The sequence below is a fragment of the Candoia aspera genome, chromosome 2 (assembly GCF_035149785.1).
Source record: "Candoia aspera isolate rCanAsp1 chromosome 2, rCanAsp1.hap2, whole genome shotgun sequence".
Taxonomy (NCBI): Eukaryota; Metazoa; Chordata; class Lepidosauria; order Squamata; family Boidae; genus Candoia; species Candoia aspera.
Genome location: NC_086154.1, coordinates 49,790,245 through 49,817,340, shown reverse-complemented (window position 1 = coordinate 49,817,340; position 27,096 = coordinate 49,790,245). Strand labels below are relative to the sequence as shown.

Below are 27,096 nucleotides of genomic sequence, written 5' to 3'. Positions count from 1 at the left end.
AGAAAAACACATTTATGTTAAACATAACATAGCATTCTGAAATAACAAATTTAAACATTGCTGTTGTGAATTACTCATTTATAGATAAACCTTTCAATTTATAGGCTTCAGAATAATGATTTGCAAATAAGAAGCCCTTATTATCTCCACTAATGCATTTGAACTTGGAATTTAATCTGAAATTTGTGAGCCATTCTTTATCACTTGTTTTTCTTCAGAATTTTTAGCACGAAACAATAACAAAAGCTAAATTTTCTTCAAAATCTAAGAAAATAGTTAATCAAGAGTAAGTAATTTTATTAAGAAACACAGACTAAAGACTCCACTAATTTTAGTATATTAGCTAGAACTATGTAACTAGGAAAGTTACTGTTGATTTATATACAATTATGTATCTAAGTTAAATGCAAATGTACACATTAATCATATATGGATATTTATATTGTTTGTTGATAAACCCAGTGATAGTGTTGATTGTAGGTGATGTTCTGACTTGCTTTTTTCATTTTAAAAGTGCAGGATCTGTTGCATAGTTATAAAACATCTCAGGCTGCTCTCAGACATCCAGGAGATACCAACTATTAGAGTTCATTTTCTGGAATGTTTATACTTTACTGTACTTCTTTAGCATTATTGCAGCCTTCAAGATCACTCTGGTTTAGGTTTGGAAAAATGACTTATTCCTGAAGGTACTGAATTCTGTTTTCTCTCCAAGGATGAGCTATTAGCATTTCAGGAAAGAGAGAACGTGTTTAGCTGCCCTTCTTTTCAGCCCAGAAGAAGCCACTGGCAACTGACAACTCAGATTCAGGGTGGGATGGGGCAATGCCAAGCAATGCCAACTATCCAGAGAACAGATACTGCACATTTAAAATGACATTTCTGTGTCCCCTTCTGCTTTTTTCCAGCCTCACAGCTGAATTCTTGCATGGCCTAGATGAATCGCTTTTGTTACTGTTGTAACTATGTGCTTCAGCTTTTTCTGCAGCCTCTATGCCTTTCAACTATCAGTCTTTTCAGAATATTCTGAAGCAATTCTGTTTTAGGGTGGTGGCATGGAATCAGTGTTGCCTCTGGCCAGCTTCATTCCCCTCTTTTTATTGAAATACAGAGACATGCTTCAGAATAGCGAGCCATGCCTGTCTAAACTGAGCATGAAGAGCCTTTTACTGAGTATATGATTTAGACCTAACACATAGTGCAACCTTCTTTAAAGTGGAATTTGAGAGTTCAGCACAATAGCATCACTGTGTATAAAATAATATCAGTGTATTGTGACAAGATAAGTGACTGAACCTGCCTAAAGCAAAAGCAAAGAAGTTGCCATTAAAATGCAGGAAACAGAAGACTGCCAAATTTTAGTGCAAGCACAGGGAAAACTTTACAAAGCATAGGTTACCTTGAAGAAGGAAAGGATATTATTATAATTTGGGAATATGAAAGAAATGACCTATAGAAAAGCATGCCTGCAGATTCTTATGAGCCTGAAATATTCTGTTACAAATTCAAGATGATATAGCTTCAGTTTAAGCAATATAAAGTAGGCTGGTTTATATTTCAGATCAGATCAATGGCTTAGAATGAAAATGCATGGATGTAGGCCATGTATTAGGCAGAGCAAAGTTTCTATCTACCTTAAGTTAGGTTATATTATTTTATTAATTTCAATTACCTCTCTCAGACAAGACCTAAACAAACTAAATGTATGGTCATCTCACCATACTCAAATAATAAACAGAGTTATGGAATAATAAATACTAACACAAGAAAATATTAGGGTTTTAAATCCAATAATTTTCCTAATTTGCTAATACCTGGAAAGAGACTAAAAGTGATTTGAATGTCAAATGTCAAATTACATTGCAAAAAATGTGGTTCAGAATGAATGATGATGGGAAAAAAATAAGCACTAAAATCCATTTGCCTGTTTTGCTCCAAGGTTTCCTTTATAGCCCCTATTCTTAACTCTTATGAGCACACTGAAACCTATATGGTACTCTCTGTCTTCTTCCAGACTTCATTTTGTTGAAATTCATCCCCTCTAATCTTTTTTCATGTTGATCTCAGCTCTGTTTCTTCTGTGACCACTTCTGCTTAGCTGCTCCCCTTCACGTACCTAGCAATGTGTACTGTGCCCAAATTAAGAAGCTAAGAAATGGTCCATGTTTGGTCTGTGAAATATGCTCTAAGTCTGTCCTCTTTTGCATATTCTGATGTTCTATTGCAAGCAAGAAATTGCAAGCAAAGGCAGGCGGTTTGCAAATGTGAATTTGTGAATGCCCACTTTAAAACATGCTTATACAGCAGAAAGAAAATATTTGTATATTATGATAGGCCAGCTCAAGGCATGCTGTCAGTTTGTCTATTATAGTGTACAAAGTATTTTGTCCCATTTTGTTTTCTTATTTCTTTGTCCTCTAAAATCCATTATAAATAGCATTCCCTTATTAAAGTTCATATCTTTTTGAGAATCTTTTGAGAAGGAGCTTTGTCATAAGCTTATTGCCACAACTATCTTAATAAATCTTGGCGCCTATTCTGTTTCCTTCCGGTCCTCCTGGTTCACCAAGATCTGTGTGTAGGTATTTTTTTCTTTTATTACTTTTATGATAGCAAAGCTTTAGCACCATCTTTTGTCAAAGGTAGTCCTTAATGTGTGGACTCTGTCAGTTGGGGGTCTCCTTTGACATAGTAGGTGAATACAGTCATCACTGATCAGGATAGAATATACAGGCAGTCGACCCAATCAAAGAATCAAATTCTTACCATTTCATGAATTCCTTTCTCAGTAGACTCAAAATGCATCTCTGTTGATTGCATGGTTTTCCACAGACACTGAATTCTGAAGGATTCTGTTTATATGCACAGGGGAACATTCAGTGCAACTATTCTATGAGCATTTAGTGGTAAAAAAGACAAGTTAATTCAGCTATATTCTCAATGAGAATCACTTCAAGAAAATGATTTCCAAGACGGATTACACATTAAGTGCTCTCATCCTCAAGTATAGTTAAATAATCATGAAGATTTAAAGAAAAAGTTTAATTTTGCTTTCTGAACTTGACTGTGAAATGCTAGGGCCTTGCATTGTTACAAATGGAGATTGATGAAGCTGAGGACCTTTTAAATGTCACATGATAAGATCAGGCTCAACAGTGCTATTTAAGAGAGAGTGTGGAACAGACTGTACTCCCAACCAAGCTACTTTAAATCTTAAAGTTTGTTTAAAAACTCTTCTAATGGAATGCAATATAAAATATTTATCATATATGATCTTGCTCCATCTATAGTATTATTAATCTAATTAGAATAATAAGCCCCCTAGAGTTGTTGGGTACGAGATGGGCGGCAGAGAAATCTGATAAATAAATAAATAAAGTTATTTCAGGAAGACATTTAATGCAAGCTTAAAATGAAATTCTTTGTAATTGCCCATAATGTAAAAAGTAATACGGATGAAATTTTTAAAAGATACTATTTTTTCCTCCTTTCTGAAATCAGAACCAGATATGGTAGAGAAACAGTATTTGATTATATAACACTAATAATCAAAAGGAACTCCTAACAGTTTTCAGAAAAAATGCCCCCGTGTGCCTTAAAATCATCACCAAAGTGTGGAAGGCTATCCAGAGGAGATCTGAGTGAGGAGTAAGAGTAGAGCGATGGGAATCTCTCCCTGTGAGTCAAGTGCAGCTCTTTCTCCTGAAATGATCACTCCTGAGTTATACCTGTGCATTTAATGGTCAAAGCCAGAATGCTGTTCAATGTATCCTATTACTGGGAACCAACATCTGGCAAGAGGAGTAAATTCTTTCCTATTCCATTGTAACATCTTCCTAAAGACCCCATAAAGCAAGTCTTCCAGTATAAGGAGATCAATTTAAGATAATAGCATTTGCCCCAAAGCCTGATTTCTGATGACACATTATTTTATATGAGAATAACTTGCTGGGTACTCACTGAGAAAAACTACATAGCACCTTAATAGTTTAGAAAGTTATATGAATAATAGTAACTGGATATATTTGAATCTGTTACAGAGATTATTTCCTTTAATCAATAATATCAAAGCCACATGCAGACCCCATACATTTTTGACAGTGAAATTTGATTTTTTTGACATGGAAGGGAAATTATTTTCAATTAATTAATTCTGTTTCAGTTAATTTAATTTAGATTTCTATAGTCTCCAACATGCAGCTCTTGCCCTAAAAAGTTGCACACCCCTCCTTTAAAAGCACCAAATCCAAATAAACCTCAGACTTTCCCAGGCTGCTCTTACTTTAATAATTTGGTTCAAACTGATGAAAGTTTTTCAGGTCCGTGTAAATATCAGCCTCTTAAAAGAACTGCTTCCTCTTTGAATTTTAATAAAATAATCTATTTTCCTTTCATAAGACATAGTTCACCTATCTGCTTCTACTGCTTAGCCTAGTTTGCCTGTTAAACATCGCTTTATGCTAGATTTAGGCTGCCTTGTTATAAGCCAGAACCCTAAAGCACAAAGCACTGATCGCATTTTTTTCTCACTTGGATAAAGAGTATATATTGGCTTTTAATGAAATGCGCTGAGTTGGGAGACATCTCTCTGGTCTGTTCATTTAGATGATGAGGTAACCGTGGGGAAGTTCTATGCCACCTTTCTGATACAGGACTACTTCAGGAAATTCAAGAAACGGAAAGAACAAGGACTGGTGGGAAAATACCCTGCAAAGAACACCACGGTTGCATTACAGGTGACTTTGTTTTCCTACACTTTAACTAACCATCTTGCAAGTTTATTAATAACCACAGGTAAATGGCTGTCGATGCAGTCAGCAATGCCACAAGGGCTGTTCTTTGTGGAGATGCCTGGGGCTCTTCAACATTAAGAGAAGTAATCTTATTTTTCTGTATGTTGAAAGGTAAGTGAAGAATACCTTGTAAAAGCAGCAGCTGCAGGTGGGACAAAGGTAGGTTTTATGTTTTTAAGATGCAGATACTAAGATACCAATCTCCACAATACTGTGTCTGAGAGTCAGGCTCCACATGAGTTTAAATGGTATGTGACTCTTTCTTTCTTTCCCTCCCTCCCTCCCTCCCTCCCTCTCTCTCTCTCTCAAATTTTATCACCGCCCATCTCCCACCAAAAGGGGGACTCTGGGCGGTTTACAACAAACAAAGTTTAAAATTCAGTGCCGTTAAATACAATAAGTATAAGTATAATAAACAGTAAAAATATAAAGTGTAATAAAATCCAGATGGCTAAAATTGCATCTCAACCCATGAGTACAAAGGGCCCTTCTAGGATGCTAGCCATCTCCAAGGAAGACTATTCCCCCTCCTGCCCCAGGCATGTTGACACAACCAGTTTTTTTAGTTTTTTGCGGAAGTCCAGGAACAAGGGGGCCTGTCTCACCTCTGGGGGAAGAGTGTTCCAGATGGCGGGAGCTATTGCAGAGAAGGTTCATTTTCTGGACCGCACTAGATGAAATTCTTTTACAGACGGGCTCCGTAACATGCCCTCTCTGCATGACCGGGTGGGATGGGTCTATGAACGCGGCTGTGTTATATGAACTCTGTCTTCTTCTGAATACCTGAAGATCTGAGAAGATCCAGAAATATACATTGAAAACAGGAATAAAGAAGCTTGAACATGTTCCTTGGGGGAAAACAAACACCTCCAAATATTGTGAATGTGCATGCAATTATCACGCTCTATTTTCATCTGCAATCTTACCTAAACAGCAATATGACAGGTATACTATAAGAGATTGGAGGAAAGCATCCCATTCATTAAATCCATATGAACATAATGCAGTATGTTCTAAGAACAGATGAGTATGGTTGCATAGAAGCATTATTAAATCTGAGCAGGGGAGGGGTTCTGTCCATACCCCACCCCTACCCCAATGTGTGAAGTTTATGTGCATGAACATCAGGAAGAAGTAGCTGGTCTGCATTTGTCCCATTCCCATTTGCTGAAAGATAAAGACACAAAGACAGCTTCTTATGAAGCGTTGTTTGGCACAGAAGGCAAAGCTTTGGATCAAAGGTCTGCTAGATGCAGAACTGGCTCTACCCTTGAGCAGAGTGAGGAAGCCCCCTCAGGCAGCAAAGAGCCAGTGTGGTCTAGTGGTTAAGGCAATGGGCTAGAAACCAGGAGACGGAGAGTTCTAGTCCTGCCATGGGCATGAAAGCCGGCTGGGTGACCTTGGGCCAGTCACTCTCTCTCAGCCCAACCCACCTCACAGGGTTGTTGTTGTGGGGAAAATAGGAGGAGGAAGGAATATTAGGTATGTTCTCTGCCTTGAGTTATTTATAGAAATAATAAAGGTGGGATATTAAATCAATCAATCAATCAATCCTGGGAGGCAGATGTGAGATTGTGTTAGGAAGCTTGCTCTGCAGTTCATAAGATAGCCTGCTATCCTTAAAGGAGATGACAAATTCTACTTCGCTGTCAGGGATGAAGCATGATATTAACTACCAATCCAGCCAGCAGCCATAAATGGAAGGATGAAGGTAGGGAAGTACTTTTGTTTAGGCAAAATATTATAGGCAAAACCTGTTTATAGGAACACAGAGACCGTCTATGAGTGGGATAGGTATGTAAGCTTCAGCCACATGCAACTCTTCAGTTTTGTGGTCTCAAAAGCAAATCTAGAATGGGGAGGGGGCAACTTTTTATGTTTGAGTTTTTTTAAGAGAATCAGGCAAGCAAAAAACCTCAACTCCCTGCTTCTTCAAATTGCACAATCTCAAGATCAAGTCTTATTTTTAGAAACAATTGTGCAAGACTATTAATGTCTGTTCAGAGGTTAACCCTGTCAAATTCATGTAAATGTGAACTGGATTGTAGCCTTAAACATATCTAGATGTGATATATGTTCTGGGCTTAGCTTCACTATATAAGCAATGTACACATAGCTATCCTATGTTACTGCAAAAATTAACAAGATATTTGAGAGAATTACTCTAAAATAAGAGCCAGTAAGTAAGTAATTTAAACATATTTTATGCCACGCCATCAAACAACTCTGGGCAGTTTATAACAGAATATATATAAAACATAAAAATATAACTCTGTGAATACAAATAAATAAAATAACTGGTCATTCAACCCACAGATCTCCTAGTTATTACCAGTCTTTTCACTGTCTTCTCTGAGGGGTCTCTTGAAAAGCTCTGTTTTAAATGCTTTTCAAAAAGATAATGAAGATGGTGCCATTCTCACCTCAGAGCTATAACCAAGAATACCTGTTTCTGGGCTCCTGCTCCTTTAAGATCCCACAATGGCAAAATCCAAAATATCCTTTCTCAGCTTGCATGTATTGGTAGGGCAGATTCTATGTGAAGCAGGAGGTCCAAATCATAAAAGACTTTATAGGTGATAGTTATCTCCTTGAATTTGAACTGGAACCCTACCAAATGCTAGTGCACCTCATACAACATAGGTGATCCTGATGTACCAGGTTCCATTGGTCAGCAAGTAGGTGGCTGTTGAACTAATTTCACAATAAATCCCATGATTTTGGAAGATCTCACTTCTGTCATCGCAATAGTTCTGCCCAGCTGGCACCTAACTCTGAACAAGTATAGATAAATTTTTTTCACATAGTTCACCACAAAAAAAAGGTTGCAGGGGAAGTTCTTCTTGCTCACTATTCCCCAAAAGGGAGTTGTGAATGTGAAACAAGGCTACCGAATGGCAATCTGTGAGTACAATAAGGGTGGAGAAGTATTGACACTAACATATTACCACCACTGGGTAGACCAAAAACTGGGCTTGCGTCTGTATTTAATCATATTCGTTCTTTGTCTTTTGACAGCATTGCTCCAGGTGCCTCTTCTGATATTTCATCTCCTGGAGCTCTGCAGTAAACCAAGGAACTCCCCAGGCTCATTATACAGGGATGGGGCATTCAGGGGTGATCCTGTCAAACACTTTTGTTGTTTACAGATTCCAGAGTTTGACTAGATGCCCAGCAAAATTGCCCACCAAATTTATGGGTAACTCCCCAATGCATGCTGGAAACCAATTGGATCCATAAGGTGCATGGGGCAAACCAGATGTTGGTAATGTGAACTAGGCTTGTAGTGACCAAACAGTGTCTAGTAACTTACTAGAGAATATTGTGTTGGAAGTAATACAGGTTTAAAGATGGATGTTCAAGATCACATTTTCTGTGGCAAGGAAAAACAGTCTACAATTCCAGGCTAAATGTGGCCCCTGGGTTCTCTTTTTGTGGCCCCTGTATCTCATTCTGGTTATTCTTGATGAATATTAATGGTATTTTCCCTCCATTTTGAAGCAAGAAACGCTTGTGAATTGTAGAAGCACTAAATAGTTATAGCTATGTTTAAAAAAATAAAACTCTTAACCAAAAATCTAAAAACCTGAAAACCTTGGCCCTGCCCACATGTATGACATAATGCCACCAAGTTTGATTATTTGCACTGTTCAGTGCAGCCTCACTATCCCCCTCCACTATGACATTTGTTATACTGGCCATAACAAATACTCATTCACAAGGATAAGCCCCTTTCTGATATTCTTGCATATTGCAGAAAGGTTGGGAATATGAGGGCAGTGAAAGGGAACGTTAGGGACAGGCTTGCACACACATTTCCTTTCTCACTGATATTTCCTGTTCAGATGCAATTTTTGCTCAGGGATATTTTTGTTGCTTTGATCTATTCCTTTTATTAAATATGTAATTCTGGGGATGTGCCTAAATGATACCATCCAATTGGTGTAATACAAAGAGCACAATCAGGGTGTATGCTTCAGAACTGGAAACCTGATGATTCAGCTATCTCTTGCCCCTTCTTTGACAAATACTTTTCTAAAGGATATTCAATGATTTCCACACCATGCTTTTAAAAAATATATTATCTGAACTAGGATGAAAGCTATTTAAGGAACTTCAATATGATAAAGACTATTTTCTTTTCTGAATCAGGTATTGCTAGGATGTGAAAACATTTTATTGGACTTATAGGATCATGAGCTTATTATATAATTACTTTTACATGAATGCTCTAGAAATGGATGCTCATGTGAATATGGCCTGAATTTCTTACTTCGTAGTTGCTCTTGAGTTGCAGACCATGTGGATGGGTGATATGGTAATTAACTTTCCTTTCCCCCTGCTGGCTCTAGGGCTGATTGTCAAACTGTGAAAGTTAATATTGGACATTTCCAGTTTTAAATCTTATTGGCTATTGTAACAGGTGACAGGAGTTAGAGCCTAAGAATAGCTGCCCTGCTAGATCAAGCCAAGGCCCAGCAGCCAACCAAATACTTCTCAGTGCTCAAAAACAGAAAAAGGAGACATACCTTTCTTCTGCTGTCATTTCCCTACAATGAATATTTGTAAATGGCATCCGTAATCCAGATAGAACACTGTGTCTCAAAATGAATAGTTCTTGATACATATTGAAGTTTCTACATTTTATAACCAGAACCATTGCAAGATGTTCTAATGATGGCAGTTTAAAAATCAAAGCTCTCAGTGCAGTTGAATTAACAAGGGAAATATCCCCATGAGGTGAAAGGATACTGAATGTGCATCAGCTGAGTCCAAGTAAGACAGAAATGGCTACAATGGAGCCTCTATGGATATTGATTGAATCACACACAGGGCATATTAGTGAACAATAGCTTCCCCCACCAGATTATTGAAAAATAGATAGTTAAGTCTTGGACAGTGTTGCAAATGATTAATCCATAATATTATCTCTAGTGGGGATGTAGAAGATGGACAGTGATTATTTTTTTTTAGTAGCTATCTTTTCTAGCTAGCTATTTTTTTCTTTTCTAGCTAAAAACAAATAGCTATTTTTCCTAGTAGTCCCTTTATTTCAGATTTTTCTTCATTTAAAACAAAGGCTGCTTTTATGACAGTATAATACTTAAGCTGGATTAAATATCTGCTTCGACGTTTAGAAGAACGTCAGCATTCAGATTTTTTGGTTATGGTATGGAGATTTTTTATGTTTCTGAAACATGTATTTGTTGATCTGTACTAGAAGTTGACACCAGTTGTGATTTACAAAATCAGTGTTGCAAGACATGCAATGAACAAATGTTCTAATTTCTCTAATTTATGTATAATTTCTACTTGTTCTTTCTGAAGGTGAAACATAAATGAGTTAATGATACTTTCTCCAGTTCTCTGTTGTTCATTCCCTTTGCTGCTAATCAAATATTTAAGAATAACCTTGTGGGAAGAAAGAAGTAAGGCTGCCCAATCTGTCTGAGTTTTCCGTGTGATTCGCAGCAATGTGTGTATTATGCTCAGTAGCTTCTGGAATACATCCTTGACCACAGCATCCTGTCTGAAACATTGTCAAAATACCTTTTTGTAAGCATCAAGCATCACCTTTAAAAATGCCAAACTGGGATTATTTAAAAAAAAAGGTTCTAATCCAAATTAATACAAGAGAAAAGGTTGATTTTTTAAAAATCAGCAAATTTTTACATTCTCCCATGGGGGCAGGGGGCACCAATAACATCTTCCAGATCACTGTCATATATGAAACAGTGCAGATGGCTCAGTGAAAACAAAGAAGTCTAGCAAGAATCCAATTTTCCTTTATTGATTTCATTGAATATGATCTCTAGGACCAGTTGATTTATCTGTGTGGTTGGTTCAGGTAGTATGAGGTACATTTGAATTGACATGGCTTCCTTCTTTTTCTTTCTTTTTTGTTTCTGCTTTCACTATTTCTGTCATATATTTTTTTCCCCTGTTCCTATGCCTGTATCAAATTTTGTTTTATCTTTAACTATTGTAATGTCATCAGGCTGCAAATTAGCTTTCATCTTTGTGCAATAATTTTTAACAGATAGCTCAGAGAATTTTTGAAGATTAACTACTTTATGTGAATAGAAGTCAGTTGGTCAATCCAGAAGGGTAATTATGATTTGAATCACAGATTCCTTTTCCAAACTGAATTTGGTTATAAGAGGGAAGGGTCAGTATCTTGTCTGATTTCTAAATCCTCCTAATCAGTTGGATTAACTGAATATCTTTAGAGAAATCATTAAAAGAAAGTGATGGACAGCTTTGGTCCAATTCAGTAAAGTTACAACACTGTATAAAAAAATAATGGATTATCATGAAGAATTGCTAAGCAGTTTAATGAAAAAGACTCAAGCTGTTAAGAAGGTGCTTTATGACTTGATGCAGGGATGGAATATGGAGATGAAGGGAATTGTGCCATGTTTAGTTTTCTCCCTGAAGACAACAAAATCTTTATATGCTACAAATGCACAGGGAAAACTCACCAAGAGATAATATCGGCAAGAAACCTCTCAGAACATAGAATCTTTGATAAAGGGAATTGTTCTCAAGACAAAAGAATTCTGGTAAGCGATGGGAGGCACCTCAAGAAAACTGGGAAAAATGTGTCTGGAATCAACTTGCAAAACTGATCCAGAGGGTTTTAAACTGAATTTTGTGGAGGAGAAAGAAGAAAGCTCAGAAAATAGCATGATGCCAAGTACTCGGAATGGAACAAGCTTCAGGGGGTTGCTGTAGAATGTGAAGGCAAACATAGAAAGGAATAGGTCAAGATCTACAACCTAAAAATTCCAGTGTCTTTGTATAAAAGCACAGAGTATGGAGAACAAACAGGAAGAGTGATAAATCTAATGCAGGAAGGAAAATATGGTTTAGTAGCCATTGCTGAAACCTGGTTGTCACCTAGGATAACTTAATCAAAAGGAATAGTCCAGACAAAATGAGAGAAGTGGCATGATATGTAAAAGAAGTACATATGCAGAAGGTATGGGAATTTGAGACAAAGTCTCTTATGATGACAAAAAGCGAGCTGAACTATGCTGCCATTTGATGGATAGAAGTTGATTGAATAATTATATCCACTGAATGGATATCAGTGGCTCCACATCAAACTGGAGGAAAATATCAAGTGGTTTACTGCAGGGCTCTAACCAAGACTGTGCTGCTCGTAGTATGTATAAATGACTAGGTGAATGTTTAGAAAATATAATTATAAAATTTGCAGGTTGAGAATATAGCAAACACCTTATAGGCAATGTTGAGATTCTGGATGACCTTGACAAGCTGAAACAATGGGCAGAAACCACAAGATTAATTTCAACAGCAACTCAAAAAGTAGGGAGAATCAAAGGCATGTATATAGGATGTGGAGGGTTGGGGAACCATACTGGGCAGCAATGCATGCAGAAAGGATCTAAGTGTCTTGGTGGATCACAAGCTGAACATGAGCTGCAAAAAGAAATGGAGTCCTAAATTGCATCAACAGAAGTATGGTGTCAAGATCAAGAGAAGTCATTCTTTCACTGTATTCTCTGTTGATCAGCCCATATCTAGAATATGTGTCCAGTTCTGGATATCTCATTTTTGGTAGTACATTGCCAAATTGGAGCAGAGGAGAGCAACCAAGATGATAAGGGGCCTGGAAAGAAAATTGTACAAGGAATAGTTGGAGGCATTGGCTATGTTTAGCCTGGAGAAGAGAAGAATGCGGAAAGACATGATACTTGTATTCAGGTATCTGAAGGACTGTCATGTAGAAGTGGTAGCAGAATTGTTCAGAGTTTTCCAGAAGACAGGAAAATAAATGGGTTTAAATTCCAAGGAATTAGATTTTCAGTAGACATTGGGGAAAATGTCCTAATGATAAAAGGGGTGAAACAGTGGAACAGACTGCTTCAATAGGTGGTGAATTCTCCTTTGTGGTGTTTACAGGCTGGATGGTCATCTTTCAAGGTGCTGATGTAGTGGATTCTTGCATTGGGTAGGGGATCAGATTAGGTAATCTCTAAGGTCCCTTCCAACCCTTATATCCAGTGCAGCTCATGGAGTAGAGGTGTTACATGGGTGAACTGAGGCACCCCTATAACTACCCACACCACTGCATTCTGGACCAGCTGCAGCTGCTGAGTGGTCTTCAAGAGCAGCCCATGTAGAGCGTATTGCAGTAGTCCAAATGAGAGGTGACCAAAGCATGTGTGATAGTGTGCCTCCCAGTCTAGAAATGGGCACAACTGTGTACAAGATGGAGTTGTGCAAAGGCCCTTCCAGCCATGGCTGTCACCTGCTCCTTGAGCAGGAAATTAGGAGGAATGTGAAATTGCATACTAGCTCTGCCTGGAGGAGTACTACCTCTTTTAGAGCCACAGATTGTAAGTCCCTGACTCTGGGAGGTCCCCAAACCCACAGCTACTCAGGCTTGCAGGCTTGAACCTCCCAATCCAACCTCTTATAGCACCTTCATAGAAATACTTTGTTCATGCCAGACCAATTAGGAACCAACATCACCAAAACAACCTATCAGGATCAGGCACAAACAACCAATCAGAGACCAGCAACCTGCACCAATCAGAAACCAGCTCAGCTAAAGGCCAATCAGAAGTCAGGATACCTGGCTATAAAGACAGGAGCCTAGTCACTACCTGCTCAATTTCTTGTGGTCTGCAAAGCAGACCATCTTGCCTCTGAAGATGCCAGTCACTGTTGCCAGTGAAATGTCAGGAAATCTGGTATCTAGGCCACCATCACTAAACCCTGAAGCCTGACGCTGCCCAACAGATACTGGCTATGAAAGCCTATACCAGTATACTTCCTTACTTGTTCGATGCATGACTGTTGAACACTCCTAAGTACAGTAACATTTTCTCTGAAAAAGAATAAAAACATACTGTTATTGGCCTATGAGGACTGGGTACACCCTACACACACACACACTATTCTTTATATGCATAATTACAAATATAAAAATCCAATATACAAAAAAAGAGGCAGAACCTCAGAAGGACCTTCAGAAGAAGAGGACTTTACTTGCCTCTCAATAAGGACTAGCCTATCTTGGTATATTTATATGGTCAAACCTACATTCTTGGTTAGGGCTGGGCATGTCCTTCAAAAATGTATTTCATGATGTGTGGCAATGTCTTCAAAGACCTGCTCCTCAAAGCAGCCACATCTTTTTCCAGTCTTGTGGCTCTAAATGTATGCAGAGGTAGTTGGGAAAGCCTGGAAAAAAGATGCAGATACTTCTTGATCCAAAAAGATGTGCTTTATAAACATTCCTGCACATTGTGAAGCATCATTTTGAAAGACCCTCCTCTTTATACGTTTCAGGGTTGAATGCGATTTTCTGCTGGAATGGCTTACATATGGATCTTATAATTCTACTGCTTTGCATGTAGAAAACCAACTAACTTCCAGCTAACTTCCATTTCTGAGGTGGAAGGAGAATGTAGATCAGCTGTAACGCCAGACTGATCAAGATTAGAGACTCATGAGTAGGTTCAGTTCAGCAGAAATCCCCCAGAGCCATCAAAGGGCACAGCCACCATGAAATGGAAAACATCTCAAAAGCCTTTTGAAAAATGCTGGCTCTGACACTCATGGGAAATCTACAGACAGAGATCTAGACTAGTAGGAGGTAGATTTTCTCAATGAAGTAGTATGAGAGATTGGGGAAATTCCCAGAGGTACAGAATGGGAGTTCTTGAAGTTTGATGTATATAATACATTTCCTTCAATGTAGTAGTAATGCCTCAGAGTATGAAGTTTGAATGAATAAAGGTATTTCTGAAGAAAATCATCTTAAAATAACTGCAATTCAACTGAAGTCAAGAAAAAATGTAGAAGAAATTAGTGTAAGAATAGCATTGGTAGGAAGAACCTCCTCTGATACGTTATTTGAGATTCCCTCCAAACCACTGATTTACAAAAACCTCTAATCTAAGGAACACATAGGAAATGCATTAAATCAAAAGTTATTAATCTATTTCCAAATGAAAATTGCAAGCAACATCTCAAGCCTTACTAATTAACCCCACTTGATTTCTCCTAACCCAGTACTTTGCTGGGGAGTATTGTTTTTTCAGAAATGGCAATGATAAATTGGGAGATAGGATACATCATTTTTGTGGGGGGCAGGACGACAGGGACAAAAGGGCTCTTCACCAGCATGTTTTTCTAACTGGGAATTTGGAGACTGGCCATATCTGCCAAGAAGCCATTTTGTGAGAATGCCCATGACTTGGCCTCAAAATTAATTTTCCAGTGGCTAGAAGTTTGGCAATATTTTGCTTTAATTTGAATGATTTGTTTGTTTTCCTAACCTGGTGCCCTCCAAGCGTGTTGGACAGTCAGTCCAACCAATTAGACCATTTTCTGCGCTAAAGGAAATTGTGGTCCAATATGAGTTGGGAAGGATATTTTTGATGATGTGTAAATTAGGCTTGCAGTATTATCTACTCTCATTAATTTTGACTCAATGTGTTTCTGTTCCTTATCTTATTTAAAAAGCAAGCCAGTGTAATAAAAGGAAGTTAAATTAATGTTCAACACTCATAGCAGCATTTACAAAATTAGCATTTAGCAGAGCATAAATGAATGGCCAGTGCTTCTGACAGTTGTCCATTAATTAGACTTCTCCGAAGAAAGTATATACAGATTATCAAGACCTGGTTGATAGCAGAGTAAAATAAAGGAAAGAGGCATTGCAGTTTGTAAATTATCAAAAGCGCAGCTCTAGTTAACAAAGCTTTGCTATTTTTGTGAAGTATCTATAACCCTCAATTAGCAACCATAACAGTAATAACATATAACGATGACATTCAAAAGAGGTTTTTAATGGTTATAAAATGCAAATGCGGTTGTACGTCATTGTGCTTTTACTTCATTGGCCTGTAGTGTTCATATTGGGCTCACACCGAGGCTCAGCTGAACAGGGTTTAATAATAGAACAGATCCCTTTGTGTAAGGAGTGTGAAGGGAACACAGTTTCTAGGCACTGAGATAGGATGGGCTCTGTGAAGGCTAATGGCAGGGTGGATTCTCGACTTGACTACTATGTTTCTTACAGTCACTGCTACAGTGTAGGTGCCCTGTGATTTAATGTTTTGATTGTGTGGGATCCAGAATTTTGGGTGTCTTAACTGATTTAATACATCATGTTATAGTATTTTATTAGGTAGTGATTCTTTGTAAAGAAACTTTCCTATGGTGTAAACCAACTCAGGTAAATGAAACTAAAAGTATTAGAATAGCTTTCTCTTATTTAAGATATTTGTATTTGTTAAAAGTTCTTGTATCAGCAGCTGCTTTATTGGTTTCTACTTTGTTTTCAGAAGATTTACAAAGAATAGTATTTTTTTAAAACAGTCAATCAAGCAGCATTTATTTCAGTGAAAGGATGGGAGAATCCTGAATATTCACTAACATCAGGATTAAATGTTATGTGCATTTCTTCCAGTTACTGAATATGAACATTTTGGTGAGTTTTATTATTTGAATTTTATTTTTAAAGTTGCGCTTCTACAGCAGTTATTGTCTGAGTTGAGACATAAAATCTGACAGCTCAAGATTCACCGGTATTCATAAAGTACAGTTTTTGTAGCAATTAGAATCAATTTTATTTAAGCAATATAGATCCTTAATATTGGTTAAGGACTTATTGTAGAGGTAAGTTCAACAATCTATATTTGCCTGTAAGAGATGTGTGAGTTTATTAGCTTTTATTCTGAGTGCATTAACAAGTATCACCTACCTAGATCTAATTGTTTATATGGAAGGGGAAGGAAATGGATTGGTTTTTAATCACTACTTAAACCTGATTTCAAACAAATGCATCTTTTTAAAATTTAGGTTTTATAGTTACAAGGGCCTTATTTGCATTAGGGTTTAAATATAATTCTTTTAAAGCTGTACATGTAAGTATAGTTTCTTATTAGTAATGTACCAGGTAAACATGGCACTTGGTAAGAATGAAATGCATTTTATCTATGAAGGGTATTTAGTTGTCTGTGGAAATTTATATTACATATGTAACTTGCATATAAATAAATAATATGTATTTATTTTGCTATTTTATTTTTCAAAGTTGTGTTGGGGGAGTGTGGGTGTATTAATGATTAATATTATTGTAAATTGTTGGTACCATGATGCTTCCAAAGCACAGCTGCACTGAATTATCATGTCAGTTTTAAATTATAATCCTGTGTGTTACAGAACAACCTACTGAAAAGACATCCCTGATCTGATAAAGTAATTATGGCTATCAAATTAAGATGAAGTCTTTGAAAGTTGAAAATGCTTCTGTTTTGGAGTTTATAATCTGCAATTCATGGAGTAATTGGCTTGGATTGTTTTTCCCCAACCCAACCCCTGAACCTTACTTTAGAGTTGGTTTATTTCTTTATTTCCAATCTTCCCCACCCCCTTCATAGGATGACATATACTGTAAAAGTTTTTGGAGTTGGGGGCCAAATCTCATATAGGGCACCAGTACTGGTGGAGAGATTATCAGAGTTAAACTTGATGGAGGTATTTTTGAAGTTATGCATGAAGCTGAAGTATAGACTATGGAATTTCAAATACATTTCCTATGCACCCCCGTCTCCCATCTTGGTACACTCACACTAGCATTCTATTGCATATACAGTAGGGCTATGCACACTTCAAAAATGGTTCAGAACAAGTGCTTTAGAGCTTGTGCAAGGACAATACCTCTCTGCTATTCATTAAAGCAGCCCAACTTTTTTTTAGCAGCCTGATGGTTTTATTTGTGTTAACTTGAGTTGTTTGCTGGACAGTTTGGAGACTGGTTGAGATGTCCTTCCCTTATCCTGGCTACCTCTTCCCTAAAAGAGTCACAAGGAGAATATTTTAAAATTGCAGTTAAGTCTTTGAAGATATCTAGCTAAAACCTGGCAGGGTTAATATGATCCAGGGGATATAGTACCCTTATTTATTTTCATCCTGTTCTGTTGACATATGACTAGTGTTACTAGTATTTTGATGCTTCCCTATAGACTATTGATGTTTCTCCCCTCAAAACAATTCTTGAAGAAGATCAAATCATAAGTTCAAAATGACTCATGCCCTGAATCTCAGGTCTTCAATTCAAATCAAAGCAGGATTGATTTGCATAGGCCTACTTGAGATGCCGTGGAATAATAATTTGGGGGTTATCCTAGACTTGAGCTACTACTAGATAAGTAGTTGGTGGAACCCATGGCTATTGAAGACTTTGCTCAGCTTTAGCTGGTGTGCCAGTAGTCACTTTGTGGAGAAAGAGGCCTTGGCAGCACTAACTCATGCCATGTTACCTCTAGATTAGACAACTAAAATATATTCTAGAAGTACAGAGTATATACCCACTTTGAAGACTCCCTGGAAGGTGTGGTTGGTATAAAATGCAATACCCTGCATTTTGGCAGATGAGAGACTCTGTACTGATACAATACTAGTGTTTCAGGCTCTGCATTGGTTACTAATAGACTGCCAAGAACAGTTCAAAGTGTGCTAGTTTTCATCTAGAAAGCCCTTCATGGTTTGGTGCTCAAATACCTTCAGGAATGTCTCCTTCATGCCATTTATCCAGCCTACGGATCCCCAATAGGGCGTTGAGAGTCCCCCCTTTGACATGGGGAGGAGGGCACAGTCAATGTTTTAATCACTATGAAATAGCCTTCCTCTGATGATCTGTATGGTGCCCTCCCTCTTGGGAAACTAGTGAAAACCAAGCTATTTCACAGAGTTTTTATGTTCTTTGCTGTAGGAAGGACACAAAGTAATGCTTTAACTTATTGTACTGTATTATGGACATTGATTAGTTTTGTTTGATTTTGTGTGTTATAGTTGATTTTGTGTGAATGATAAACTGTCAGGAGCCTTGTAGAAGCATAGTGCTCTATTAGTATATAGTAAAAAAAACAACAACAGTATACTGTACTTCACTGCACCTCCAGGGAGACAGGATATTTGTTTTCAAATTTTATGCTTTTATGATTTCTTGTCAATTATTTGAAAACAGCTTTTGAAGCTTACTTTCCATTATAGGCAGTTCTAAAAAAAGAAGTTGTGTTACTCATGTTGGGTGGCATTATAACCAACTGACATTTTTTTTTTTACTATAACTGTTCAAAAGTCCAACAAGGAAGCTCTGTCTGCCTTAAGATAAATATAACGTTTTCTTTTAATAGATACATAAAACAAATGAAAATATATATAGAAGTATGAAACTATTGACTTTCTTAATAAAAATATGGTGTGATGCTGTATAGTTATTTGATATTTTATTATGCAAGAAACATACGATGTTATGAGTCACTGATCATTACTTCTTACTCTTATTGATAAACCTGTTATAGAAGTATTCTATAATTCCTCTAGAAATGCAACAATTGGGTGAAATCTACTTTTTAAGGAATCACATATGTTCTAAGCATTTATTTTGCAGGATGAGTAAATATGAACATGTATGAGCTATTATTTATAAGAAAAAAATTCCATGTAAATGTATTCACTAGGCATATTTCTGATGCTCCATGCAATTGGAAACCTATAGTACAGTTAGGTTTTGACAACCCAGTGAAACATTGCAGTCATATACAGTTAAATAGGGATATACTTGTCCTGTAGATGGTGCCTGTTAACACACAGTTGAAATTTATACTGATTGCATCCATGAAGTTTTCCTGCCAGCAGTACAGAACTGGTTTACCATTGCCTTCTTCAAGAATTTTTTTTTTAATTCTCAGTCTAGGATTCCAAAATTGTGTGGGAAGTGCTATTTCTTGGTTGAAATTGGGAAGTCTTCCAATTTCTTTTGAAGTTTAACTTAATTGTGAGGTTTGCATCATTAGATTTTACTAGCATGATGCAATGTCCATGACTGATCCCATGCTAGTCTATACTAAAAGCAGAGATGGCCATCTGTGAGCCATATGCAGTCATCCAGCATAAGAGTGTGCCACTAGAAACTGGTGTCAGAATATGTTTCAGCAGCATTATCTTTGCAAGCTCACTTGTTTCTTTTTGTAAAAATGGCAGTAATAATAGGCGTGCAAAGCTAATACACCCATTTTGATTATAAACTCTCCCCTCCCCAAAACAGGATGAAATGATGCCAGAATGTCACTGACCACATCTTCTGTGACTCTTAGAAGCGATATATTTTTAAAAAAGTAAAAATATGGCCTCAGGCCTTAAAAAAGGTTGTCCCTTTTATTATAAAGATTTCTGATTTGTTTCTTTTTTGGTATGTTTACAAATCTAGAAGTAGGATTTCCAGACCAGAAAAATAGAACTATGTAATTGGAAATGTTTGTACAATATAAATTCCATGTCAGCCCCATTTGTCTGCGAGACATTCTTGGCATAAATCCTTTAAATAAGTAATCTAAAAGAGGAAAGTTAGTCATTTCTAATATCCTTTGGTTATGTTTTACATGTTTAGGCTGGGCTTAGAACTCTTCATGATATTGGACCTGAAATTCGGCGAGCTATATCCTGTGATTTGCAAGAGGATGAACCAGAACAAAATCACCATGAGGAAGAGGAAGTATATAAAGTAAATGGCTATATGATAGGATGTCTTCGGTTTATAAAACAGACTTATATGCTTTTGCTAAGCAAATGCGAGAGGTTTGCCCCCCAAAGTATTCAGGGCATTCCATGCATTTCCCAATTATTTCATTATGGTTGTCTTGTGTGTAAACCAGTTAATAGGGCACTTTAAATCTCTTGTGACTTAATTAACTAATATTGAATTCTGGAAGGCTGTAGTTTGAGGCAGTCTTCAATTTTTGGCAAATGAATTCCTTTGGTTACCAAGCATGGTCAACAGTAGGAAATAATGTCACAAGGGAAATAGATATGGAATATGGAAGTAGGAATCCCTATTCTACTAAAACTAATAGAAAATACAGTACTAGTTAGTGAATGCAAGCTACTTCTGAACTAGTGTTCCCTTTGCAAATGTGTCAGAAAATGGGGCATAGTCTCCATTCTGTTTTGCTCCAAGGGCTGCCAGCTGAATCAACCCATTATCATGGTTATGGCATCTTCCACATGGGCAACCGGCAACTGAGCATCATGCTGAGATGATGATGTTTACAATTCAATCATTGTCACAGGGCTTCTGTGAGTTCCCAGGATTTGATGAAAGGCACATCAAATTATTTTGGATTTTTTTTACCATTTATTAAGAAAACACATCAAAATAAGCAAACTACTTTTGATTTCGCCACATTTCTCAGCAAGAGTTATGAGAAAGGCCATATCTACTCTCCCTCCTTGTCCTGCCGGCAGCATTTTGAGATTAAAAAGATGTACACGACCTTTTCCTGTACTCAGAATTGTAGTCTGATTTTGCTCTAGCTGCCTATGTTCTCAAGCCATAATGTTGACCTGCTGAGTATGTACACATAGCTATTCCTAGTTATTCCACTAAAGACAAGGAATATATTGGCTGCATTCATTCTTGCCTCCTCCCTCAGCTCCGGTCGCCGACACTTCCTATCTCTCTTCCACCCCTAAATCTGTATTGACTGGAAAAAGTTTCACAGCACATTCCTCTTTTTGGGTCTTCAGTGAGTCTTTTTCTGGATCTCACCCAACAACTCTCTTCAACAATCTTCTCCAGCCCTGTCCTTAAACCAACAAGTTTTCAGCACTATAACGCTGCCAGAAACAATACAGTTGCACAAGCCAATATTACAACAAATTTTGCAACCCAAAGTTTCAACAACAACCACTATCTTAGATGGTGGTTCTGCCTTAGGTGTTAGCTATTACACCTCCTAAGTCAAAGGTCTCTCTTCAATTTTTCCCAGAATCCTTTTTTTTTAAGACTCCGCTTCTGATATCAGCTCAATAGCCACTCCTTCTCATAGGACAACATCTTCCTATGAGAAATGCTACTCTCAGCCTCTACTTGCCTACTCACTAAAACAAAACGTGTATTGGATGTCTGAGTGGACATGTGAATAGCCAGCAAGAAGTTCTTGCTGTGGCTAAATGCAGACTGTCCCAATAACCCTTCCCCATACCTAGGGAAGAACGACTTCCAGTGCCTATAGTATGTCTACAGTTGTAATCAGTGGGTCTTCTGGCACTGGAAGTTGTCCTTCCCTAGGACCCATTGAAAATGCTGGACTATGACTGTACCTCCAGCTGACAAGACTCTTATAGATGGTCTTTATAATTTCTATAAGCTTTGTTAGACCATTCCCTTGATGGTTAGTGGGCAGCAACATTTCCGTCAGACTGCAGCTGTGGGACATGGGAAGCATTTCTGCTACAAGACAGCTTATCTCTCTGAATTGTTTCCACTCCAGCTGTTCACTGCAGCTACTATTAAACTTTAAGAAATGGTGCCCTATGTTTGTTTTGCTTTTGCTTTTGCTTTTGCTTTTTCCTTTTCATTCTTTTTTTAAAAGTTGCATCTTTAGATTGAGAGAACAGGGACTGTTCTACTTTTTGAGTTGTAGGTTAAGATATTCTGGGAGTCTCAAAACAATGGCATTTGTCCATATTTTCTCCCTGTCATGCTATCTCCCAGAGTCTTGGCAAGTCCCAGGATTTCCTTGCAAAGGACGTATTTCATGCACCCTCCCAATCTTCTTAGAGCTTTCCCTCTCTCATCACGAATTCAGACATGAAAATGCATGGACCCATGTCCTTTTTTAGGAGAAGTAGATGTTGCCGTTTGGACTGCTTACCCAAATAATCGTCAAGTCTGCTATTCCAGGGTGCTGCCTGAATGAAAACGTTATCTATAGTCTGCTAAACTAAGGTCTGTTAAAGTGAGGATTTATTAAATCACAAGCTTTGTATAAAGAGACATGTGGGGATGCTAAGTACAGGGGTAGTAAGTATCTGAGTGCAATGCTGGGAATAAGCCCAGCATAAAACAAGTTCCATGTTTACCTTTGGAATTTCCAGAGGCATCCAGTTGAAGTAATCCAGCAGTGCTATTCTGACAACAGAAATTATTCCTGCCATTTAACTGATAATAGAGCTATCATTGTTAGAACTAATGAGGACTAAGACCTTCAAGACTGTTTCCTTCTGCCATTTATCATTGTTTCTGTGATTGGGTTCCAAGAAATACCACTCCTATCTCCCTTTTAACCCTACTGAGACTGCACCTTCTTGGTTGACTGTAAAAAACTCATAAACTCTCTTCTAACAGGGAAGTCAGATACTTAGCTGTATGAACCATCATATCTCGATACAGGTGTAGCTACATAGATAATCAGCTAGAGCCACACAATTGACAGATGGAATTAAGGGTAGCTTCCTCTTCTCTGTCTGAGAACAAAACTGCAGAACTCCAAAATTGTCAGCTATGTCATTGTAGTTATGGAATGATTTTATCATATAGTTGTAATAATAAGCCACAACAAGCGCTATGCTGTTTGTAATATAGCTTATAAACATTTTAGTTATGTTTTGGGGTAATATATTTTGCTTAGCTGTTAACTGCAGGCATGTTAATCTGGGTATGTATGGCACAATGTGTGTGAATAGTTTAACAAAACAATCACTTCTTGGCATGTTTTCAGTTGGCACAGCTCCTATATCACCCAGAACAGAACAGGGTATTATGACTATGTAACTGCTTGACCTGAGGATGCCGAGTGAACCCCACACTGAATATGCACATCAAGAGAGGCAAGCTAATATTATATTATTGATTGATTATCACTTTTTATATTACAGAGAAATGGTGCCCTGTTTGGAAACCATATAAATCATATTAGCACTGATACAAGGGATTCATTTCAACAGATCAATACTACACATCGCCCCCTGCATGTCCAAAGGCCACTGATTTCATATACGGTGGACACAACTGAGAAAAATGTGCATCCTTCAACAGGAAACTCTTTATTCCACAATCATCATAGCCATCAAAACCACAATTCAGTAGGGAAGCAAGTTCCAAACTCCACAAATGCTAACCTCAATAATGCCAACATGTCCAAAGTGGTTAACAGAAAACAAGCAAGCACTGGAAGTCATGAGCATATGTTGGAAACTGGGAACCATTCATACCCCAGAAATGATCACTATGAACAACGTAGACGATCATCCAAAAGGAGGTAAATACCAATATATGTATAGATATGAGAATATCTGCGTTGATTCCATTACTTTTATATTCAGAATATATTTTTATAGTATAAACTAAAATATTATATTTAGTTGAAAATTTCTATCCTTGGGTTCTTCCTTTTTTTTTTAACACCTTGAACATTTATCTTTGATTATCTTCTTTATTCATTGTCTAGTTTAATTTTAACATAACTCCTTTGATCCACTTGATCCAGTTGTAGCTGGTCAGGATATGGTTTAATTTTTTTTAATTCAATTACTGTCATTCTCTTGGCCATCTAATTTAATAAATATCCATGGGAACTTTAAAGTAAAAGACTGTTGATTTTCATGATTAGAGTCTAGTTAATAAAACTAGATAAATTCAACAAAATTAATGGTTAGAATGTTGTACAATTAGAAAATTGTTGTCTAAAGGAGATAAGCCAAAAATCAATAAAGACAAATAATTGCTTCTTTCTTTTATCATACTGATTTATGAATTAAATCTGATGGGAAGGTTTTTGGTAGATATATTGATACAATATTGAATTTACTTTCATTGTACTTTTTTTCTCCATATTCTTTCTTATAGATCTCGTTATTATGAAACTTATATTAGGTAAGTATATACAAGGTCATATTGTGGAAAACAGCACTTTATGATTCAATAAAACTTACATCAGAAATAAATAATTAAGCCCATTTCAGACATCATCTTAACAGATGATGTCAAAGCGTGAAATTAAGGACTATGTCCCCTGGCCTTCAACATAGCATATGATATGTAAGTAGTTTTGATCCATGTGTTGAGCATGAACATTAAGCTGTATGCATGGAGATCTCCATGCAGTCCTGAACAGCCATATATAAAACTTGGCTTCTCTGTAGCCATAGTTGGGGATGCATCCTGACACACAATGTCAGGACTAGAATTGCAAGACTGCTTATTGAACTTATCAGAATACCAGAGTTGGACTTCTATGTACATTTTTATGAGGGACTCAGGAAGGAATGTCACAGTGGTACAGGATGACATCTTCAAACAAGGCTCGAAAATTCTTGTCTGAAACCATATAAACCAACTTTCAGCAGAATAGGCAAGTTGGACAAATGGTTTGACTCAATAAAAGGAAGCTTCCTATGCATCCAATAATCCATTTTGTATTTTGGTGCTTCTAGAAATTATGCAGATTATTATGGCCCTTCTAGAATTAGGTTAAAGCCACTAATTATTAAAACCCAATAACCTCATGTGCCTACCACTGATTTATATTCCCCTTGCATCTATTAGATTGTCCCTCTGATCCCGTCATGTTTAGTCTTCTTCTGTTCCCTGTAAGTGGCAGCCAATTTTCTGAAATGGGAAATAGAATGAAACTGCACCATGGGTTTCTTTTATTTGGCATCACTGGAGAGGTATGTGGGGGAAGCTGTAAATCAAATCAGTCTTATCCAACTGATGGGTAGCATCCACCTCTAAGTCATGACTGTGTTTTGAAAAAAGAAGAAAGATGGGGAGGAGGAGGCAGACAGATAAAGAGAGGCAAAAGGAAAGTAAGATTTCTCCATAGAGAAATGCCCAGCTGTGGAACTCCTCAACCTCAGGAGGCCAGATAGGTGAGCTTTCTGGTAGGCCTTTGTCTGTGGCTGAACTTTTTCTTTTAGGAAGGCATTCACTCTGCAGGAAGTGTAGTAAAGTTTACTTGGTGATATCACATGCTCTGTCAACTTTTACTGTACGTTTTTGGTGTTTTTCAAATCCTACTTTTGTTGTTTTAAATGCTTTTATCGTTGTACTGGTTTTAATTCTTGCTAATCAGCCTTGAGAAAATGTAGGGAGGGAAGGATTTATATAAGTGTTCATATAAAAATTAATAAAAATATCTCTGTGCTCTAACTGTAGGTCAGAATCGGGTGATAGGCATCTATCAACAATTTGTCGAGAAGATCGTGAAAGTAGAGATTATTATAATGATGATTGCTATCTGGATGATCAAGAATGTTTTAGTGGTGATGAGTATTATGAAGAAGACAGTATGTTGTCAGGAAACTGGTAAGATTATGTTCCATTAAGAAAAAAACATGTAACAGCTCCTCTGCACCAGGGATGAGGTCCTTTTATAATATCTCAGGATAGCTTATTCAGTCACAGTAGATTGGTGTGAATAATAATAATAATAATAATAATAATAGATTTCTATACCAAACAGAAAAGAATGGGGTGAGAAAGGGAAAATGAGAAATAATGGATCAGCAGGGAACGATAGAAAAGTACAACTTATACTAAATTTCATATTTCATAGTAAGATATAGGAAAGAGAAATTTGATTATTCATGCAATTACTGTTGCTAGATGTTGCTGGATTTTTTGTTTTTACAGTTTTAGACATCTATAACATTAGAGATGTATAATCTACTCTTCATACTGGGCTATCAGCCTCTGTCTTAGCCTGGTTTTATTCTTTAGAGACAAAGTGTTGTTCTTTATGTTATTACATTTGTTAACAATAATTTTCATTTCAAGTAACAAATGCCTGCAACCATGGTGTAATTTGACTTTTTAATTTGTATTTTGGTGATGCTCAGGATCTAACTGATCCATATTCTTCAGCAGATAATTTCATTAGACTCATTGAACTTTCTCATTTTACCAGTGCAGTTTTATCTGTTTCCTTATTGACTAATCACTGCCCAATCCAGTTTCACCACTGACACCATTTGTGTGCTATTTTCAAAAGTGACCTATCAAATCCCCAGTGAGTTGTATGTGTTCTGTACTTCAGAGAAATAGGATGCTTGGAACGGGAGTATGTTATAATATCTGGGAGGAGGAGGTTCTTGGAACAAGTATCACCAACAAAGTTGCAGGATAGAAAGTAGAGCAAAATGTAATGAAGCAATTACTTAGACCAAAGCTACTGTATTGTGCATTTTTCCCCACCATACTCCTGTAAGATCCTCTCATTTGTATTTAAAAATAGAAAATTTACTTTGAAAGATAAAGCTAACTCCAAAATAAATTTACTGGAGATTGAGTTGGTTGCCAAAAACCAGGTTTCTTCAACTTAATGCTCTCCAGATGTTTTGTGGTATAAGAATTAGAATTTCAGTATGTGTGGTCCTGGCCTAAGTTGGTGACAAATTCTGGATACCTGGCTGAGAAGGCATGCTAGATACCAATCACTATTGTTTTCCTTCTTAAAAATGACTTCAGATT

General features: G+C 37.1%; 1 protein-coding gene across 1 annotated transcript in view; it reads left to right on the top strand.

The window, feature by feature from the left end:
* LOC134489977 (voltage-dependent L-type calcium channel subunit alpha-1D) overlaps nucleotides 1-27,096 on the top strand; it is a 160,956-nt gene that overhangs the window by 125,062 nt on the left and 8,798 nt on the right. Inside the window, exons 34-38 of the mRNA XM_063292853.1 lie at nucleotides 4,606-4,736; nucleotides 20,233-20,346; nucleotides 23,502-23,884; nucleotides 24,472-24,498; nucleotides 25,783-25,932. Of these exons, the coding sequence (XP_063148923.1) occupies nucleotides 4,606-4,736; nucleotides 20,233-20,346; nucleotides 23,502-23,884; nucleotides 24,472-24,498; nucleotides 25,783-25,932 (805 nt within the window). The remainder of the gene's footprint in view (nucleotides 1-4,605; nucleotides 4,737-20,232; nucleotides 20,347-23,501; nucleotides 23,885-24,471; nucleotides 24,499-25,782; nucleotides 25,933-27,096) is intronic.